This window comes from Bos javanicus, chromosome 5, assembly GCF_032452875.1.
Source record: "Bos javanicus breed banteng chromosome 5, ARS-OSU_banteng_1.0, whole genome shotgun sequence".
Classification (NCBI taxonomy): domain Eukaryota; kingdom Metazoa; phylum Chordata; class Mammalia; order Artiodactyla; family Bovidae; genus Bos; species Bos javanicus.
In genome coordinates this window covers 9,853,562-9,876,483 of record NC_083872.1, presented here as the reverse complement: position 1 = coordinate 9,876,483, position 22,922 = coordinate 9,853,562, and the positions used below count along the sequence as shown (strand labels likewise).

The window sequence follows — 22,922 nt, the reverse complement described above, 5'->3', positions numbered from 1 at the left end:
GACTCTGGCTTTTTCAGTAAACTAAAGTTGGAGGGATCTTTAAAAAAAAATCCAACTTAATCCTTTGTGGAGCACCTCCCCCCCTTTTTTTTGGCTGCATAGCATATCTTAGTTCCTCGACCAGGAATTGAACCTGTGCCTTCTGTACAGAAGGGTGGAATCTTAACCACAGGACCACCAGAGAACTCTCCTTTGTGGACATTTTTAACTGTCTAGTTCTTTTTTATTCTTTATCCAAGCCCTTTTCTTTTTAGGTAAAATTTAAATCTTTGTTCTATCTGTTTGTTTTCATTTAGTGTTTGGGAGGCTACTTTGTTACTATTTTAAATTCTGTATTTTGCTGATTTATATTATTTTAATAGTATTCTTATTTTTCTTTGTGTAACTTTTATAAAGCTCCATAGTGAAAAACGGGAAAAGAAATCTCCACTAATTGAATCAACAGCTAATATGGATAATAATCAGTCACAGAAGACCTTTAAAAAGTAAGTAAAATATTAAAGGAGATTTTGTTATTTTTTTAAATGAGTTGGCATGATAGCCACAGATATGGTTATTAGATTTTGTGGATCTGAGAAAAATTAATACATTTATATTGTATTTTGACCTTTTGTTTTTATAATTATTTTAAGGCTTTTTTTCCTTTTACAGTAAAGAGACATTGATTATTGAGCCTGAGAAAAATGCATCCCGTATTGAATCTCTGGAACAAGAAAAGGTTGATGATGAAGAAGAAGGAAAGAAAGATGAATCTAGTTGCTCTAGTGAAGAAGATGAGGAAGATGACTCAGAATCAGAAGCTGAAACAGGTAAAATGTGAAGGATAAAAGGATTTTTAGTGAAATTTTGATGAACTATAAAGTAAGATGAGGTCAGACTTTAATTTTGAAACTTTTCAGACTGACATGCTATTTAAGATACCTGCCAAGCCAGCAACAAGCCTGTAAATTACCTTTCAGGAGTGTTAGAATGTTAAGTATAGTTGTGATTGTATTGTTCTCTAATTACCTGGATGCTCTTGATCACCTTTGTGTTTCACTGACTTATATTTTTAAGTTTGAAGAAGGTGAAGAAGCTTTGAAGACTCCTTTTGGGTGGTACAGATAGGGTTAGATGGGTTCCCAGCAATTCAAGAATGCTCCTGCTGCTTTCTGAGACCCAAGTACAGGAAGCTGGCTCCCAAGTATTTCCTGAGTAATAGAAAGTTGGGACTGAGTCCCAAGAATTTTTCCTGTAGACGTGTGGGGAAATTTATTTTGTTTTGAGGAATTTTAAATATATAGAAAAATATAATAAACTTTCATACTCAGACTACCAAAACTAAGCAGCTATTGACTTTTAGCTATATTTTGTTTTTAATTTTCTTTTAATAAAATTAAAACTGTTGTCTTCTTTAATCATCACCCTAGTCTACTTCTCTTTCATTTCTTTCCCAAATCACTATCATGAGTTTTTTCCTGAATCTCCTAATCCATTGTTATACTCTTATCTTACATTCAAAAATAATATATAGTAATTATAAGGTTGTTTTGTGTTTCATTTTCTACCCTAGAAATCGTTATGCAGCTTGTTTTTTTTTACTTAAAAGTTTTGTTTCTATCTATCTGTATCTTTTTATATATAATCTATCCCTTCAGTTACTGTATAATATTCATTAAATACATTGACTTCCTTTTTGATAAAAAATTAACCTAATTCCCAGTGTTTTATTGTAAACAGTCCTGGAGCAGTCATTTTATAATTATCTCCCTGTGTATATGTCCAAGAGGTTTTGTAATAGATATACTGAAAAACTGGATCATTGAGTCATATTTTCATTTTTCACAGATGCTGCCAGATTGTTTTGCTATAACAATTTAAATCCTTTTTATTATCAAGGGTATAGTTTCTATATTTTTTTCCTCTGGCTCACATTTTTATAAATTTTGTTTACTGAATTGCTTTTATTCTTTACTGCCTAATCACTCAAAACTTCTGAAGAGTTTGAGATTCCAGTATTGCCATCTTTGAGTTGTGTAACCTGGCATTTTGGCATTTTAACATATTTACCAGAAATAGTATTTCATTTCCATTAAGATTTTTATTAATGCAAGACTATCATCATAATCTCAGGACTAGTTTGGTGATCAAGTGGTAAACACAAAGGAGCCCTAGAATCCCTTGAACTCCCCCTGTTTCCTCTGGACTCAACAACAGCAGTTTTGAATCAGACTATTTTTACTCACTCAGCAAAATATTTTCTCTAAGAAAATGTGAGAAGTTAGTTTACTAAATAAACATGTCAAGGAACATATTGTTAATTCTATTTCCCATTAAAAACAAGATACTGCTAAATAGGTACAGGCTAGCTTTGTTGCCAGGTGCTTTGTTATGAATTTCCTTATTTTCTTGAACTTACTAGTACTACAAGTAAATTATTTTTTGGAAATACACAAAGAGTTTTTGAGGTTTATAAATGGCTAGATTTTAGACTCTAGGGATTTATTAATAATTTTTTATTTATTGCTATCACATTGCTGGTCAGGTAAGTCAGCATATCGTTTGCCTTGATGACACAGTAGTATAAGTAAAATTGGAAGTAGAACAACAGGTAGTCATTGAATATTAAAATTTATTTGTATAACATGCTAATTAAAATATTTCTAATTATAAAAGCAAATTATATGAAAATCAGCATGTACAGTGTTCAAGAACATGAACTGATTCATGCATGTAATTATGGATGTAAGTTATTTAATCTGATTTCTCTGAAATCAGGGTAATACTACCTGCTTTACATGGATACTGTATAATAATTACTCTGTAATAAACATTAATTTTCGTATATTGTGTAAAATTAAAGTTTACTCATTTAAATATGATTAATGTACATGTTTATCTAATAATACTTTAGTTAAATTTGTTCAGTTCATTTGAAAGATAAAATGACACCATTGAAATTTAAATTGACTCAAATACAAGTATTTAAAGTTCCAGAAAAACATCTATTTCTACTTTATTGACTATGCCAAAGCCTTTGACTGTGTGGATCACAATAAACTGTGGAAAATTCTGAAAGAGATGGGAATACCAGACCACTTGACCTGCCTCTGGAGAAACCTATATGCAGGTCAGGAAGCAACAGAACTGGATATGGAACTACAGACTGGTTCCAAATAGGAAAAGGAGTATGTCAAGGCTGTATATTGTCACCCTGCTTATTTAACTTATATGCAGAGTACATCATGAGAAACGCTGGGCTGGAAGAAACACAAGCTGGAATCAAGATTGCTGGGAGAAATATCAATAACCTCAGATATGCAGATCACAAACCCCTATGGCAGAAAGGGAAGAAGAACTAAAGAGCCTCTTGATGAAAGTGAGAGGAGAGTGAAAAAGTTGGCTTAAAGCTCAGCATTCAGAAAACAAAGATCATGACATCTGGTCCCATCACTTCATGGGAAATAGATGGGGAAACAGTGGAAACAGTGTCAGAGTTTATTTTTTTGGGCTCCCAAATCACTGCAGATGGTGACTGCAGCCATGAAATTAAAAGACACTTACTCCTTGGAAGAAAAGTTATGACCAACCTAGATAGCATATTCAAAAGCATATTCAAAAAGCATATTACTTTGCTAACAAAGGTCCATCTAGTCAAGGCAATGGTTTTTCCAGTGGTCTTGTATGGATGTGAGAGTTGGATTGTCAAGAAAGCTGAGCGCCGAAGAATTGATGCTTTTGAACTGTGGTGTTGGAGAAGACTCTTTAGAGTCCCTTGGACTGCAAGGAGATCCAACCAGTCCATTCTAAAGGAGATCAGCCCGGGCATTTCTTTGGAAGGGATGATGCTAAAGCTGAAACTCCAGTACTTTGGCCACCTCATGCAAAGAGTTGACTCATTGGAAAAGACTCTGATGCTGGGAGGGATTGGGGGCAGGAGGAGAAGGGGACAAAAGAGGATGAGATGGCTGGATGGCATCATCAACTCAATGGACATGAGCTTGAGTGAACTCCGGGAGTTGGTGATGGACAGGGAGGCCTGGCGTGCCGCAATTCATGGGGTTGCAGAGTGGACACGACTGAGCAACTGAACTGAACTGAAAGTTAGTTTTCTGTAGTTAATCTCCTCTCTGTGAGATATGCTTTGGCCCCTAGTCTCTAGTAAAATTTTCTTGTTGTTCAGTCTCAGTCATGTCCGACTCTTTTTGACCTCATAGAGTGTAGTATATTAGGCTCTTCTGTCCTCTAGTAAAATATGTCATTACAAATCAAACTACAGGCACATCCGCACCAAGACTAGCACCCAGATCTCCTAGCTCATAAGAAGAATTCAAGAACTGGAAGTCCAGATAGCTCAGAGATTTGTTACCTAATTTTTCTTAATTGATCCTTTCTATACAACTCACTGGGCTTCCCTGGTGGCTCAGTGGTAAAGAATCCGCTTGCCAGCTCATTTTTCCACAGCTTTCAGGTTCGGACGCACTTCAAATGCTCAGGAATCACAAAGAACTCTCGTGAAAATGTGGTTTGATTCAAAGGAGCTTCCAAGTTGGAGGACAGGACAGGACAGGACGTATCCCAGTGTGGATTATGGTGATGCTGCAGCATCTCATCACCAGTCCCCAGGGATTCACCTGCCTCCCAGGGTGAATGCAGGTTGTTCCAATGGCAGTAGATTAATCTTGTCTTACAGTGCCTTTCAGTCTGCTTAGGGTCAGATTCCTGGAAAGAGCTGAGAGAGGAGCAGCTTGTTCCTTGTCTTATATACTCCTGAAAAGCCTCCAGAGTTAAAAGCTACCACTGCCAGTTAAGATTTCTCAGAGGTCCAGCTCCTTGTCTGGAGCCTGAGAATGATTTAAGGGGAAAGGAGTAAGCCATATTTCTGCTCACCTCCAGTCTGAAGTTAAAGAGGTCTGAAGAAAGAACAAAGCATATACAATGGAATCCAACTTGGAGGATATAAAAAATGAAATGAAATTTTCTTGTATAGCATACCTGTTCAAATTAGCATACAGTCATTTTAGCCTTTCTAAATAGAGTTAAAAAAAAAAAAAAATCTTTCTGCCAAACAGGAAACCACGGGTTCAATCCCTGGGTCAGGAAGATCCCCAGAAGAAGAAAATGGCAACCCACTCCAATATTGCCAGAAAAATCCCTCGGACAGAGTAGTCTGGTGGGCTGCAGGCCATAGGGTCGCTGAGTTGGACGCGACTAAACAGCAACAGCATACAAACTCTCAGTGCTGGGCACTGCTATTTAGCAAACCTCCTGACCTTTGGGTTGAAATTTTGTTGTTTATAGAATGGAAAGAATTAGACTAGGTTATCTGGATAGTTCTTTAAAGTCTTCTATTCTGTAAATATGAATAGAACTAATCACTATCAAATTGTGTTATGTTAGTTCCCAATTTGAAGTTTAAGCATACCAGTCACTCTGCTGAGTTTCTCAGAAAGCTAACTTTAAATGTTTCTCTAAAGCATTGTACTTGATAATTTTGTTCTTCCTGTTGCTAGTAGCTAGTTGTGCCAGGAAAATTTGACTCGATCTCAAGAATTAACCCATGTAAATGCTGTGTGGTTCCTTCTCTCTCACTCTTTTAATATCAACAAGGCTTTATCATACTTTATTTGGCAAGCTTGAGAAAGCAGTCATTTCCCTATAGAGCTGCAGCTTGACCTGATGATTTCTAAACTGTTTCTTTTTTCTTTTTGCAGGGTTGTTTCCTTGGGAAACTATTTTATATTAAATAACTATTTTGCTGGATTTTCTTTTGTTAAATATTTACAAAACCAGTTTTAAATCAGTTTCATATAAATCAGATTGAAAATAGGGACTCAACCAAAAGTTTAATTTCCTTCCAAATGATTTGTAAATTTTTGAGAGGTAGTTGAGGGAATGAGGAAAGGGAAGTATAGTTTTGCTTTTAGTTTTTTGTTTTTTCCTTTAGGACATGGAGTTTTTATTCTTCGTTGAAGTCAAATGAATGTAAAGGGCTTCAATAACATTGATAATGTTTACTTAAGTTGAATGATGGATACCTGGGGTTGGTTTCATTATTACTCATAAACCAACCATAAATGTTTGCATATGTGCATATACATTCTTTGATGTATGTATTTATTTCAATAATATAAAACAAATTTTTAAATCTAGAGAAAATAGGAAAAAACGAGAAAATGCAAAAAAATATGCTGAACTTTATTTCTCCTTCCAGACTATAAGCTTTATGCAGTTATTTTGTCTTTTCGTTGACTGATATATCCCCAGTGCTTAGGACAATGCTTGAGGTATTAGGCACTTAATAAATATTCATTGAATTAATCTCTTCAGTTAGATGGATTGTTTCCCAGGAGGATGGTTTAATTAAGAGTGTACATGATTTGTACTTAATTATGCTGAGTAGGCTTAGCTTCTGTTGAATGAAAAGAGATTTAACAATGAGAAAAAAAGCTTATTAGACTGAGTTTAGCTCATTCAGTTTATTTGAACAGCTATGGTAATAGTGATTTTTAAATGTGTCAGTTTGGCCTTGTCCTTTGATATAGTTTGAGATTATGCTTTCAGCCCTATTAACATAGGGAAGAGAGGTAGTATAATAAAAATGAATGTCTCATAGAGCTTTAAAAGCAGTATATTTCTTCCCAGAAGTATAGAAAGATACCTGTTCTATCCCATTTTGAAACTAAAGGAATACTTTAAAGCTCAGTTAAATGACTTTTGACTATTTGAAAAGTTAACTTTTCTAGCTCATTTATAAATTATAGTTAATTTAAAGGTTTAAATTTATATGTGACTTGTGCTAAAAGCTAGTTTGATTTCTGTGTTCAAATAGTCTTTGAATTTTTGCTAGCATCATATTGATTTTTTTCTAGTATTTCAAAAATCTTTTTCTAAGTGATCAGTTATTAGTTGGAAATTGTCTTGATACATCATTGGAAGAGATTTAACCTAATTCAGCTTGTGTTGTACCCATTTAACTTTATACCTTTTAGGGGTGAGAAGGAATGCTCTTTGTGACATTTAAATGTAACTGTTTGACAGGAATGTAATTACTGACAGAGCAGTTTCGGATGTCCTAGAACAAAAAAGAGCTATAAGTTTTAGATAAGCAATATGGAATTTTTTGAAGTTATGTTGTATTCAAGTGTTCAGGTTTTAAAAATTAATTTAAAGTTTTTTTTAAAAACTTCCATAGTGTTAGAAGTACAAAAGTCAGATTTTGTTTGTGCTTTTTATTCTTAAAAGTCTGGTTATGTGTCATGTTCTTATTTAAGTCTTGTACATATTGAAACATTTCTAGAAACTCCTTGAAAAATTCTCTTGTTAAAAGAGATGATAGTGGGAAAACAGAAATACAGTATTAAATACTATTTTAAATACCTCTGAAACTGAACTCATCTAGAATCATGACTCTTAATGTTCTTTTTCTTTTTTTTCCTCCTAAAGATAAGACAAAACCCATGGCTTCTGTAACTAATGCCAATACTTCTAGTACACAAGCAGCTCCTGTAGCTGTTACAACACCTACTGTGTCATCTGGTCAGCCAACACCTACATCACCTATTAAAAAGGTAAAACAAAATTGTGTTTGTTAAAAAATAAATGTATTCTGTGTAAGTACCATTTAAGTTAAAGCATGAAGACAGTTCTAAGTTTAAGGTTTTAGAATAAAAATACTTTTTCTTTACTGAGATTTCTGCTGAACCTGTTACATTCTTTTTTCAGATACTTTTTGCAGTTGATATTAGTTAATCATTGAAAAAATAAAGAGGAGAAAAATAAAATTTTTCATATAAAAAACTACTGAACATGGTAGTTTTTTATTTCCTTTGACTTTTGAGAAACAAGAGTTTTGTATCTTTTATTTCTATTGAGTAAAGGTACTTTTTGGTAATTTGAGGTGTGTATAAGTTAAGCCCGAAAAAAACTGCCACAGGTCACTAAGAGAACTGGAATCTTGATTTTCTAGTTCATTTACAAAGCACCAGGTATGTCTGAACAAACCAAAGGTCAGCTGCTGACCCCACCTCTTGTTAGTTGTTGTGACTCTAGGCGAGTTACTATCTTCCTTATGTGTTCTCCCTAAAAAGGACAAAACAAAAATGATAGTAAAGAGAGAAAATAAGTTATCATTGTTAAGCAGTAATTGAAAGAGCTTGGCTAGTGACTAAGTGCTCCCAAAATGTTAGTTTCATTTCTTCCTCTTCCTTATTTTGTTCTCTATTTATTATCCTTCCTACTTTACTTTCTCCACCAAACAGTGCTTTCCAACTTCGTGTGTTGATATTCAAGACTTCTTTTCCCTGATATTTCAGAACCCATACTTTTTTAAACCCATATTAAAGATTAAGGGTTTTTCTGTGGGTTTGTTTTTTTTTTTTTTCTTTAACCTACTGGTCTCGTTTTAAAGGCTTCTCCCTACCAGCCCTTACCTGTCTTTTATAAGCAAACTCATTTCCCTCTCTGTGTAACACACACTCACATACACGTTTGTGCATGCACACACACATAGGCACTCACCCTTTTTTTTTCTTTTCTCAGAACTGTTTTAAGAATTGACTGCTTGCACTGTAACACAGTATTCCTGAATACTTGAGTATGTATTTAAGTACAAATGCATTATCCTTCATTACCACAGTGAAATTAATATACTTAGAAAATTTGACATTGATGTAAAACATTATTTATGCTAATATACAAACCATACTCAGAATTTTCCCAGTTGTCCTCCTAGTAACACCTTTCTAGATTTTTCAAATCTAGATTTTTTGACTTTTCAGATTTTTTTTTAAATTTTTCAAAATGTTTTGATTTTTCAAATTAAAGGTCCACTCACAAATTACACATTGTATTCATTTATCATGTCTCTGCCTTTGGACTTCTTATTTTGTTGCTTTTCTGACATTATTTGGTTTGCATTGGTTTGAGGACTAATTTTAAATCCCCACAGCAGTTCTATCATATTGTCAGTTTTGCTATTCTTTGGATTTGATACCAAGTGGCCACAATTTGAGCCTTTTAAAATCATAAGCTAGAGAAAGACCCATACTGTTATTAATAATCCTCCCTTGAAACTCTTCCAAAGGAAAGAAGTAGAGTGAATTTTTAATGGTAGAAATAACATGAATTTAACTTGTACAGTTTGAATATCAGGAGACTCTGACTAAATCATCTCACCTTCTATATTCTAGAACTGAGGGCTTCTTAAATGCAATTAGAAACTATCTTCAAATGGCCATAATTTATACATGCTTTAAAATTAAATTCTCCAGAAGCAGTCTATCTGCAAAGTTTTCAAGATAGTTAATCATAACTGGAGTTACCATGAGCTGCTTTAACTAAAGGTTTATTTAATTATAGAACCCCATTTTACTTCTTAAGTGAATACTGAACTTTAACTCTTTTGATTTATCATCTGTTAGAACTACAGATTTATCAAAAAGTTCCCATAAGCTCCATTCCCGCCAAGAAGCCAGCTGTTAGTCTTTTGAGTATTTAGCTAAGCAATCTCTTTCCTACTGTAGTCAAATAATTACAGTAGGCTTCTTATCAATTATATTTTTCTCAAACATAACCCTAGATTTATGGCAGGTTACTTCTCAGTTTATGCCAACTGCCCTCACTGAAAGCAAATACTTAATAGCTCTGTTAGATTAGTGGGCCAATTATCCCTTTCTATAAAAGTTCTTATTTTATTACCAATTATTAATCAGAATTGATTCTAATTCTTAATTAAGTTGACCTAATGACAATTGTTTCTCTAATTTGTATATTTAGAAACTGCATTTTATTCTCAAGTTGAAGATTACTTTAAAGATTATTTTGTTTCAGTATTTGTTCGTTATGTTTTATGGCCAAATTTTATTCAAAGTAATAAAGTCTTGTACAAAAGAATGAAGTATTTTAAAATTTAATCAGTATTATGTATGACTTTTAAAGCCTGTTATATTCAGTGATAATGTATTTACTTTAATTTAGCATTTTAGTTTTTTTTTTAACGTTTTAAGATTTTCCCTTTAACTTAGAGACCTAACAAATTTCCTTAGATGAATTCTTAATCTATAAATGTATCATAAAAGATTTTGTAATTAAGAATTCTATTTTTAGGTTGCCACTCACTCCTCAACTTCTGTTTTTTTAGACACAGTTGTCTTAAGTTCTCTAGCTTCTTCCACCAGTGCATAAGCCTTATATAAATAGACACACGTACACATGAACATGCATGACAAGGGATAGATCACAACCCTGAAAGCTCTACAACAGTATTGAATATCACTTACATTCTGTAATAACTCCTGACAACTATAGGGAAACATAGATGTATTCACTTTAAAAGTTCTTCTCTTCAGTTGTTGACTTGTCAGCTAAAATTGCAGAACTATTTCTGTAGCAATGAGATCAAGCCTATAATTTGTGGATATATTAACTGTAAAACCATTAGTTTGATCTTATGATTTAACTAAATAGTAAGTTTATTTCATTATTTAACTTAATAAGTTAAATAATGTTTTATATTAAAATTTTATCTTAACAGTAAGTTTATTGTTAGTTAACATTTTAACTAACTAAGTTTAACTAACAATGTTTATATATATAACTCTGTAGTCAAAGTAAATATTGTTGGAATCTCTAAAAAAGATTATCTATTCTGCTGTCTACACATATATTCCAATACATGTAGACTGTCTTTACTAGATGGTAAAAATTTAGAGTTGTCTTGATTACATGTTCTTGCTAATTGAACCTAATTATTAATATAATAAAATTAAATAAAAGACTAGGTGCTGTGGGTATATGAAGTATACCAATAAAAGTGTATAATTGTAAAACAGTGGTTTTAAAATGGAAGAAATCATTTTTGATTTGAGGTAGTGGAGTTAGAACATTTGTGATAGATCTTAAAGAATGTGTAGGTAGTATTTCAGCCTAACAGAGAAGAGAGTTTGTATAGTTTGTTGAAACAGAAGAGAAACGATGTGATCAAAGTAGGGATAATATAGAGTATTTTTTCAGGAAAAATGAGTTGTCAAATTTGATTAATTTACAGGATACATATATGAAGTGAAACAGGAAAAGTAGAGCCAAACTGTGAAATGTTTTCATTCCTATGGTAACGTTTTTGTGATCTGATAGATATAGGGAATCATAGATATTTGAACAAGGCCGTGAGAGAATTATTCTTTATAGAATATTATTCTGATACCAATGTACAGGTGTATTTGAAGGCGAGAGACTGAGTGAGAGAAGGTTTATTAGGAAGTCATTGAAGTTTCCCAACATGATAATATAAATCAGAAGAGTGGCAGTGGTCTTATATAAAGGAGAGGAGGAGGTTTAGAGACTTGTCACTTAATTTATAATTGCAGGAAGATGACAAAGAAGAGGTCTAACATGACTTTCAAGTTGCAAATGCAGGGGATTGGGGCTTCCTCCACAGTCCAGTGGTTAACACTCCCTGCTTCCACTGCAGGGACCATGGATTTGATCCCTGATCAGGGAACTAAAATCCCACATCCCACATGCCTGCACAATGTGGCCAAAAAAAATTTTTTTAGGGATTGAATAGATTACTGATGCCCGTAACAGAAATAGGGAACCAAGGAAGAGCTGGTTTGGAAATAAAGGTGTTGCACTTTACACATTGTTTCCGTTTCCAGTTCCAGTTTTCCTTATCTATAGTCCATTCTACAGGTAAATAGAAGTTCGGAACTGGGACGTTAGGAGTGAGATTGAGTTGCAGAATAACGCATTTGAGAAGAAGCTGAATACAATGCATGAGGATATAAAGAAGACCCTACTCCCAGCACTCAGAAGGAAATATAAAGAGAAGATAGGATATATGAGAACAGACTACTGGAGTGCTTATGTTACAGGGTTATGACAAGGAAATATGTTACAATGACAGCAACAAGAAGACCAAGAATGGGGGTAGTCAGAAGAATAGGAAAGTCAAAATAGTGTCCTGGTTATAAAAACAAAAAGAAAAATCTCAGGGAATAGGTATACTTGAGTTAACTCAAAGAGGTTCATTTATATACCAGAAATAGAAAGATGCCTTTAAACAGATAACCAGTTCTTAAATTACAATTTATGTTAGATAGAGAGGAGGTATATCAGTTTTAACAGTGCAACAAAATTTCTAACTTGATAATACTGCCTCATTTTTCTCAACTCTAAAATGATAGTAAAGTTCTATTTCATTGGGTGGTTGCAGGACAAAATGAGATAACCCATATGAAGCACTTTTAGGCCTGACACAAGTGAACATTTGTTAAATGTTCGCTTCTGTTGTAACATTCAGCAAATATTATTTACTATTTTATCATGGAAGAGTAAGATTTGTTTCTAGTTTGAGGAAGGTTCTAGGGGCAGAGAGGATTAGCAAACCATAGTCTGTGGGCCGAACGTGGCCCGCTACCTGTTTTTTGTACAGTCTGCAAATTAGAATGCTTTTAATATTTTTAAATGGTTGGCAGAGGCAGGGGAAGATTAAAAGAAAAAGAGTATTTTGTGACACAAATTCTAACTTCACTGCCCCTAAATAAAGTTTTATTGTAACACATCCATGTTCATTCACTTGTATGTTACCTATGGCTGGGTTTGTACTGTAACAGCATAGATGAGTAGTTAAAGCCTAAAATTTACAACCTGACCTTTCATAGAAAAAAAGTTTGCCAGCCTGTGTTCTCGAGTAGTGTGACTTTAAACTCTGAAATCAGTAAGGAATCATCGCAGTGCCTATCATACTGAGTAAAATATTACAGAGCTTCCTGGACTTTCTCAGCCAAGGGAGACTTTAGTGTTTTACTGATTTTTTTTCACAGTGCCATTTGGCCCAAAGGAATACCTCTTTATTTCATTTATTAAGTAGTTACTACAAATAAGTTAGTAATGGCAGTTTGTGCTGTGTCCAACAGATGTCACTGTACATCACTTAAAATTTTAAAACATTCCACAGCACTCCTGTGATTTTGTTGTTGCATCTTGAATGCCTCAGTGCACATTTTGGAAACTGAGAAATGCTGTATGTCTTGAGTCTCTTTTCAACCTTATTGATAGGAATTAATTACTGGAAATACTAGAGATTTTTTTGTCTAGAAAGTATCCAACATTATGGTGCTTTTAACAAGTTCTTTTAAACTTCTGTTACGGTAAACCTGGGCTATAAATGTGAAAGAAAGGTTGTTTTGGGTTGTTTAATTGTTTAATTATCCATATCCTGTGCTTGTAGTAACTAGTTAGTTGCTGTGTTAACTGTCTATATTTAACTGTGGTTGAATATTTAAACTCTGTAAGTGCAGTTGATGAAGTGAACTAGTTTAAAGATTATGGGTGTTTCATTTTTAGGGCTGTTGGAAAACTGAAGTGAAATAAATATTTGTACAAAAATAGTTTTTAGTTGACATGTTTAATGTTTGGTAGAAAAATCCAATGATAAATTTAAGGCTATAATATTTAAAATATTAATGAATTAAATATTATGATTAGATATATATTGATGATTACTTTTGTTGTTGATGATGGATTTAAAATTTTTTAACCCTAGTACAAAGTGAATAAAAACAAAATTCAAGTGCAGTAGTTCACTCCATACTAGAATATTACCAGCTCTCTGTGCCTTTAACTGCATTAGAAGTTTCTCAGTTAGATTTTTTCGGATGCTCTTATACTAAAACTGGAACTTATTCCCAGTGACTCTTATTAAAGATCGGAGAGTTACCCAGTATCGGGGTTTTACTTTATTGTAAAATTCTTTTAAAAAAGGAGAAAAGTCTGTTTTGCTCATAACTTCCTTTTATATTTTCAAACTTTCAATCTGTGTCTCTTTACCTGTCTTATTTTAATTGGCTTTAGTATGATTTCATTGCTCCTATCATGCCTGTGGTGGAATCAGTAGATCCCGCATCGTGGAGGCAGGGCTTGCGCAAAACTGGCATTGTTCTTGTGCCCAGTAAGGGCGAAAAATCTATGGTGAGGCTTTTCCATGTGCAAGGATTTATATTAGGTTACAACATAACAAGTTTAATGTGAATATTGGTTTCAACGATGCATGGTTTTAAGTCATTATGGTGTGCTCATTTCTCTTCTCTGTATTTGCATCATAATTTTTCTGTGTGATACAAAGTGTGGAGTGTGTGTTCTTAAACCTAACATCTCGACAGGTAATATTTCTTTTTTCAGTTTTAGATCTTTACATTTTGACTAAGACATTAACCTGCTTAGTAAGTGTTTCTTCTGAAACTATTAACTGTAATTTTTAAGTGTTTAATCTGTAAACTTCTTTCCAGTTTAAGGACTGATCGGTCTTGATAATTTTTTTCCTTTTCCTGAAAAATAAAATAAAAACAGTTTCCAGCTTCAGCTACAAAAATTTCTCCCAAAGAAGAAGAGAGAAAAGATGAGTCCCCTGCATCTTGGAGGTTAGGACTTAGAAAGACGGGCAGTTACGGTGCACTTGCAGAAATCACAGCATCTAAAGAAGCTCAGAAGGAAAAAGACACTGCAGGTGTCATGCGCTCAGCTTCCAGTCCCAGACTTTCCTCCTCTTTGGATAATAAAGAAAAGGTAATCTGTTTCACAATTTGGTTTCTATAAGAACTATAACAATTGGTTCTCTACTGTGTATCATTATTATATCTGTATATCAACTTAAATTCATTGACTTAATGAATGACATGAAAATACAAATGTACCTACCTTCAGCCAATATCTATGTGGAATATAATTATTGGGGAGATAAGATGTATTTACCCAAAACATAAATTATGAGACTGTACTCAATTACAGGAATCCTTTACTCTGTAAAATCTATCAAGTGATAAGCTAATTTTATTTATTAAGAAAGATTTTCAAAATTTAGGAATGCATTTGTTCTAGACTGTGATTATACTCATAGGTTGCATTTATCCAATATCTACAATTTCTTTACCTACTTTTTTCATCTGATACATCCCAGCTTTGTCCTAGTGAGCAATTTTAATAGCTGTATTTTGAAAGGCATTATTAAATTGCATTAAATACAGTGTACCACAGTTCATTGAATGCTATTTTATGTAATTGGATTATTTTCCATTGCATTTTTAGTACTCAGATATTTTTCCATATAGTTTTCTTGTACTATATAAGAATGTTTATTTATATGTATTGAAATTCAGAAATGAATTATTCATAAAGTATTGTTAAGATTTTTATTTTTTATAAATTTATTGTCCTCTTGTCTCCAAGTACTTGGTGGATACCATATAATGAGAATATAACAGATTCCATTACATGGCATCTACACTCTTAGATTTGGATAAATATAATTGAAATAATTTTTTGTTTTATATAATTATATTTTAAAGCGTAGAATATAAAAGTAGTAAATAGCTTATATAATGTAAATAATTGAGACTTACAGTGAATCATATTTGAGAACTCTTCTCTCTGAAAAAAATAAGGATGTTTTGTCTTATAATACTATGTTACAGTAAATAATATGTTACAGAAGTTTAAGAAACAGTCATTAAAATGGGGAGGAATTTTTCTTACGTTAAAATGGTCTAATTCTCGATTAAGGGAGAAAGAAAAGAAAATTAATTTGAACAGGCTGTCATTTAGTGCTTATAGTCCTTGAGTATTGATAGACATCAGTTTTAGAGTTTAGCTAGGAATGATGGAAATACTATCAAATAAACTGTGATGACTGTGTAATTATACGTTGTTGCATACTTTTTCCATATTTTTAGCAGCACCTGTAATCATCGCACTGATTTATTTTCACTCTTTTTTTCTCGCCTTTGTGTAGGAGAAAGATAGTAAAGGAACTAAGCTTGCATATGTTACGCCTACAATACCAAGGCGGCTTGCCAGTACATCTGACATTGAAGAGAAAGAAAACAGGTGGGTTCATTGTCATTTGCTTTATTTATTTATTTGTTTTTTTACTATGAAATCTTTACTATCTAGCATGAGAGTTAAAATATGAGGGTTGGGTTCTTATTACATGGTATGTAGATTTCAGGAAGAAATGGAGGGTGTTCCTAATAGTAATAACACCCGGTACGTGGATCTGAGGAGGTACAGAATTTGGTATGTTCATGAAATAAAGGCATTATGGTTGTATCAGAGGGAAAGGACAGTGGTGGCAGATGAGGTCACTGACTAGCATATGCTTCTAAATATTTGGAACATCATGCAAAAGGAGAAAGCAGGGAGAAAAAGCCATTACTTAATCACTGACAACATTTTAGTTTGTTTCTTCACTTTTCAGCACATACAGAGTATGAGAACTTTTTAATAATGATTGTAGTCATGTTATAGTACTCAGTTTGTGTCTTTTTCTTTCACCTGAGATCTCATAAGCAGTCTTGTATGTTAGCATCTTGACTATGAGGGCTACTCCATATTTTCTAAGGGATTCTTGCCCACACTAGTAGATAAAATGGTCATCTGAATTAAATTCGCCCATTCCAGTCCATTTTGGTTCACTGATTACTAAAATGTCGATGTTCACTCCTGGAGTCTGAAGTCAGGTCTGCCTTAGGAAGCATCACTACAAACAGAGCTAGTAGAGGTGATGAAATTCCAGCTGAGCTATTTCAAGTCCTAAAAAATGATGCTGTTAAAGTGCTGCACTCATTCAGAAAATTTGGAAAACTCAGCAGTGGCTACAGGACTGTAAAGATCAGTTTTCATTCCAATTCCAAAGAAAGGCAATGCCAAAGAACGCTCAAACTACCACACAATTGCACTCATCACATATGCTAGCAAATAAATGCTCAGAATTCTCCAAACCAGGCATCAACAGTAGTAAACTGAGAAATTCCAGATGTTCAAGCTGGATTTAGAAAAGGCAGAGGAACCAGAGATCAAACTGCCAGCATCCATTGGATCATCGAAAAAGCAAGAGAGTTCCAGAAAAACCAGAAAAACAACTACTTCTGCTTTATTGACTATGCCAAAGCCTTTGTGTGGATCACAACAAACTGGAAAATTCTTAAAGAGATGGAAATACCAGAACCACCTGACCTGCCTCCTGAGAAATCTGTATCCAGGTCAAGAAGCAACAGTTAGAACCAGACATGAAACAACAGACTGGTTCCAAATTGGGAAAAGAGTACATCAAGGCTCTGTATTGTCACCCTGCTTATTTATTTAACTTATATGTAGAGTACATCATTTGAAACGCTAGGCTGGATGAAGCACAAGCTGGAATCAAGATTGCCGGAAGAAATATCAATAACCTCAGATATGCTGATGACACCACCTTTATGGTGGAAAGCAAAGAGGAACTAAAGAGCCTCTTGTTGAAAGTGAAAGAGGAGAGGAGAGTGAAAAAGTTGGCTTAAAGCTCAACATTCAAAAACTAAGATCATGGCATCTGGTCCCATCATTTCATGGCAAATAGATGGGGAAACAGTGGAAACAGTGTCAGACTTTAATTTTGGGGCTCCAAAATCACTGCAGATGGTGACTGCAGCCATGAAATTAAAAGATGCTTGCTTCTTGGAAGAAAAGCTATGACCAACCTAGGCAGCATATTAAAAAGCAGAGCCATCACTCTGCCAACAAAGGTCCATACAGTCAAAGCTATGGTTTTTCCAGTAGTCATGTATGGTTGTGAGAGTTGGACAATAAAAAAGGCTGCATGCTGAAAATTGATGCTTTCAAACTGTGGTGCTGGAGAAGATGCTTGAGAGTCCTTTGGACTGCACAAAGATCAGTCCAGTCAGTAATCCTAAAGGAAATCAGTCCTGAATATTCATTGGAAGGACTGATGCCAAAGCGGAAGCTCCAATACTTTGGCCACCTGATGCAAAGAACTGACTCCTTAGAATAGACCCTGATGCTGGGAAAGATAGAAGGCAGGAGGAGAAGGGGATACAAAGAATGAGATGATTGGATGACAGTACCGATTCATGGACATGAGTTTGAGCAAAGGAGTTGGTGATGGATAGGGAAACCTGGCGTGCTGCAATCCTTGGGGTCACCAAGAATTGGATGCGACTAAGCAACTGAACTGAACTGATGTTAGCGTGTAATTCAGCAAACATTGTTTTTCATCAATACATAGTATTTGTAGAGTAGATCTGCTGATATTAAAGTCACCATTCCCCCTGCCCAAACTATGGACACTGAAATTATATAATATTTTGTCATCATAAGTAAAATGTCTATAGACATTTCTATTTCCCCTCATAGGTAGAATTATTCCTTAGGTATAGAATCTTAGAACTGGAATCTTAGTGAATTACTTTCATTTGTTAATAAATATTCCAAAGTGTTTTTCTAAGGGATTTTACTAGTTTCTACTTCTACTGTGTTTATTAATGTGCAGCTTCTTTAACTCTATTTTAAAATTATCTGCCAGAATCTGAAGGATTTTTTTTTCCACAGAGATTCTTCAAGTTTGCGAACAAGTAGTTCATACACAAGAAGAAAATGGGAAGATGATCTTAAAAAGAATAGCTCAATTAATGAAGGATCAACTTATCACAAAAGGTAATAATATAATTCTTAAGTAACATTGATGTATTCTTTTATTAAAATATGAGGCAGTTTGTTTGGAGCTCTCAATTTAATATTAAAAATGTGCCTTTATATATTTTTTGTTGTTTAAATAAAACTTCATTTAAAGACACAGAATCTGTATTTAACAACAGGTTGAAAATTTGCTCCTACTTATGCCTTCCTATTATGTATTTTTAAATTAAATATTTTGAAGTATCTTTTAGATTATATTGAAAAGGAACTCTGTATATAATTACATATAAGTCAATTATGTAATTGACTGGAGCATTTGAAATAGTCAGTAACTTGATTTATCTCATTTGGTGACTTGAAAAGTTTTTACTTGTGTTAGAACTCAGAGTAGTAGAAATGCCATGAATTGGAATGTTGGTAATACATTGGAGAGGGAGTAGAAGATCTATGCATTATTTTTTCTGCTAAAAGCAATCAAAAAGACTAAAAGATCAACAGATATAATACAGGCATGGGTCACTCCTAAGGCTGTGACCCATTGCTGAAACATTTTTTTTCAAAAATGTTAGTCTTAACTTCCCCTGAGTAAAACCAAAGTGTTTTTCCAGGCATGTCCATATGACATAGAGCAGTTCCAGAAATGTAAGCTGTCAGATCATCTTTAAATCTTGTTGGTGGGTGGGGGTTTAGTAAAATGATACACTACCAAATTAGTGAAATCATCTAGACTCTAGCAAGTTGTAGGTGCAACTCTTGGTGCTGGAGCTGGTGGTGTATTTAGGAACACAGTTTTTAAGATTTTTTTCCTAGCCTTGTGAATCTGTATAATGTATAGACATTGACTATAGAATACACCTACAGACACATCCTATATAGATATGACTCTTTCCTTTAGTTGCTCCTTTGGTAGAAGACAAGATGATTTGATTAGTTCTAGTGTTCCAAGCACCACATCAACACCAACAGTTACCTCTGCAGCTGGGCTTCAGAAAAGCCTGCTTTCCAGCACAAGCACTACTACAAAGATTACAACGGGTTCTTCCTCAGCAGGCACACAAAGCAGGTGAGTCGCAGATACATTTTGTGTTCAGGCCTCCTGTGTGCTTATGTATGTGCATGCATTTTTGTGTAGAAGATTGTGGGGCTCTGGATTTTTTCATTGACCTGATTAAAATTATTTACAAACAAAAATTGGTTCCAAAAGAGGCAATTATATGTCTGGGGAAAAAAATTAAGTTCCTGACTTAAGAACTTTTCCTTGAATTAAGCTTCTTAAAATGTAAATTTTTCTTTGACGGCTCTGGGTGAACTTTTTGGTTCATGGTTGAAAGATGTCTCATGTTGTGTTTAAAAAAAAAAAATCCATCCCTGTAGTCACATGTTTTCAGCTGCTAGAAAGTGCTTTCATTGTTTAGCTGTTTTCCTTTTCTCTTTTTGTGTTGCTGCTTATGATGCTATAGTACCTCAAATCGTTTGTGGGCTGAGGATAGTACTGAAAAGGAAAAGGACAGTGTTCCTACGGCAGTGACCATTCCTGTTGCTCCAACTGTTGTTAATGCTGCAGCTTCTACCACAACCCTGACTACAACTACTGCTGGCACTGTCTCCTCCACTGCAGAGGTCAGGGAGAGACGCAGGTGTGTACAGGTCATAATAGCACTGCTGATATATCTTGCCCAATGATGTAAATTGTCTGTTTTGTTCTGTTTTTTAATCTTGGAAAGTTGATGTCCACCTCTTCAGTGGGTTAATACAATGAGATAACCTATGTCAACTCAAAACTCTGTAAATTGATATAATTAGCAATTATTAGCATTTAGGCTTGGTAATCCACCTGTGACAGTTCTTTTGTTTAAAGGCACTGAGCCAGGCAGGTTATCTTACTTAGCCATCTTAGTTTTAATGGTTGTTAGAATTCAAAAAAGTTTTGTAGTGAAGATCTAAATACGTACTCTAAACACATATCAAGCTAATCATACTCATAGAAAATTAGATGTAACATGAAAAAGACAAGTTTTTTATTCTTCTCTTTGTCTCCCCCTTCTACTTCATTGTTAAGAAATTTGATGCTTAACAGGTTCCTTTTTGTTGTTGTTATATTTGAAATTTTCATTTTAAAATTTCCTTGTTGAAGAATGGCTTCTTAGTATTTGTTAGCCAAATAATTTTACATATGTTTAACATATTCACTTATTTCTGAAGTTTAAATTCTGGTATTTGAACATAGAACACAGTTGTTAAATTTATTAGAGAGTCTGTGAATTTATTTTGTGTCCTAAAACATACTTAGAGCACTGCTCTCTTCTTCCTGTTGCAGCCAATTGGTATGGAATCACAGATGTGGAAAGGAACTTACTATTATCTTTTATGATATCCTTTACAGAAGAAAACTGAGGCCCAACGATATTAAGTGACTTTTCCACTTTTATATGATTAGTGTGAGAGCTAAGGCTAGGCCCAAGATTACAGGAGAATCTCTGCAGGGTTCTTTCTGTCTGCTGTATTGCTCTTTGTCCCTAGCTTTGAATTTGGTTTTACCTCTTGGAAAGAATATTTTAGGAAACTAAATGTAACCTCTTTAAATATTTTATTCTTTCAGAATTAGCTACATAACTGATATTTTCCATAACTAAATTACCAACCAGATTAATCTGGTTTTATTTCTGGTACATGGTATTCTTAGACAGACAGTCTTATATATCTTTTGTCTCTGATGCCTAGCAAAATGCATGGCTTGCTGTAAAAGTGGTAGCATCTTTACAGTAAATTTGTAGTGATTATATGGAAAGTAACAAAATGTTAAATGTTTTGAAAATTTTTTTTAGATTAAAAATTTTTTTCTTTCCTATCATTGCATCTCTAGTTTCTGTCAGTATATTTCATTTCTATTTTTATGGTGAAATTTAATGATACTTCAACAGCACTACAGGCACTTTGTGATTTGAATACCAGTACAGGTCATGTCATATTTTAATTATGCTTGCTTGATTTTTCTCTAAATTTAGTAAGTTTTAGGTTTGGGGGTGTTTTCAGTGAGACCACTTAGTCAACAGAAATTAGAGGATCGTAGGCATTCATTCTCTTCTAGTGAAAATAAATTTAAGGGCTTTGCTTTTTTGGAAGGCAGTTAAAGGGGAAAAGGTTTAAGAATTCTTGATTTTTTTTACTCTTTGTCTGCCTTAATCCTAAAATAAGAGTTCTCTGTGGGTCAGAATTTCTTCTTCTGTAAAATCAGGTATTTAATTCACAATTTTTGACTTCTAGAATCCTTTCTGTTTCTAGCATTCCATACTTTAACATTTTTTTCCGTAACAGTTTTTTTCCAGTGATGAAGCCAATGACTATCTCCCCAAAATCATCAGTTGTTTTAGAACTAATAAATTATGATTCTTAATCTCAGATTTATTTTTTTTATGTTGTTGAAAAGTATTAAGTTTCAGCCTTTTAGAATTAATCCTGTAAGATTTTAAAGATTGAGAATTAAATATTTAGTGATGTTAAGACACAGCAGGTCCTATAGTGTAAGGAAAAAAATGTCTATTGACATTTTTCCTAGTCTATATTATAGAAAATTTGTCTTGTTTCAGTGATGTTTGCAGTAATATTAATGTTTGTGTTTTGTTTGATGTCAAATACTTGTTTGCAATTTTGACCTTGCTGTTTGTCTTTTTTTTTTTTTTTGCCACTCAGCTTGTGGGATCTTAGTTCTCTGATCAGGGATTGAACCCTGGGCCCTCAGCAGTGAAAGCTCAGAGTCCTCACCACTGGACTTCCAGAGAATTCCCCTGTTTTATGTTTTAATTAAATGTTATTAATTATTTCAAAATATATATGGTTGAAAATTTTCCCTTGTATTGTATTTATGGTGATTTGAGGTTGCCATTCCCTCTCCAGGGGATCTTCCCAACCAGGAATTGAACTCTAATCTTCTGCATTACAGGCAGATTTGTTACTGTCTGAGCCACCAGGGAAGCCCTGAATATTCTGTGGCTTAAAAAGATTAATTAATTAATACATTTATGCCATTTTTATATACTTTTACATACTCACTTTTAAATACTATATAAAGTTACTGTGTACACTATTAAGTTCCACAGTATTTTTGAGTTTTCCTGGTTTTATTGATCAGGTTTAGGTTAGAATTCTCTGTTTTTATAAAATTTTTAGTTGATTAATTTGAGGGGGGAGGCATCAGGAAGAAGAAAAGAGAAGCTCACTTTAAACAGATGAGTTCCCTAGTGGCCTAGAGGTTAAGATTTCACTACCATGGCCTGGACTCAGTCTCTGATGGAGGAACTGAGATCCCGCAAGCCTCGGGGAATATCAAGATAGACAGACAGACAGGTGGGGCATGATGAAAAATTATTTCATTGTTCAAGTATTTCTAATACTCCATAGCCTTTTCAAACTGCAAAATACTAATTACCAATAACTTCATATGTGTAGTATGAATTCCCATGGTTTCGTACAACTACTCA

At 33.9% G+C, this 22,922-nt stretch overlaps 1 protein-coding gene across 6 annotated transcripts in view; it reads left to right on the top strand.

The window, feature by feature from the left end:
• PPP1R12A (protein phosphatase 1 regulatory subunit 12A) overlaps window positions 1-22,922 on the top strand; it is a 167,317-nt gene that overhangs the window by 106,523 nt on the left and 37,872 nt on the right. For 4 of the 6 annotated variants that reach the window (XR_009736281.1, XM_061415617.1, XM_061415619.1 and 1 more), the window contains exons 7-14: window positions 397-485; window positions 652-809; window positions 7,426-7,550; window positions 14,329-14,544; window positions 15,767-15,861; window positions 18,358-18,462; window positions 19,340-19,507; window positions 19,905-20,081. Coding sequence is in view for 5 of the 6 variants with exons in the window: in XM_061415617.1 (XP_061271601.1) it covers window positions 397-485; window positions 652-809; window positions 7,426-7,550; window positions 14,329-14,544; window positions 15,767-15,861; window positions 18,358-18,462; window positions 19,340-19,507; window positions 19,905-20,081 (1,133 nt within the window). In the remaining variant the exon portion in view is untranslated. The remainder of the gene's footprint in view (window positions 1-396; window positions 486-651; window positions 810-7,425; window positions 7,551-14,328; window positions 14,545-15,766; window positions 15,862-18,357; window positions 18,463-19,339; window positions 19,508-19,904; window positions 20,082-22,922) is intronic. The other 2 variants (XM_061415621.1, XM_061415622.1) reach the window with 2 other exon arrangements.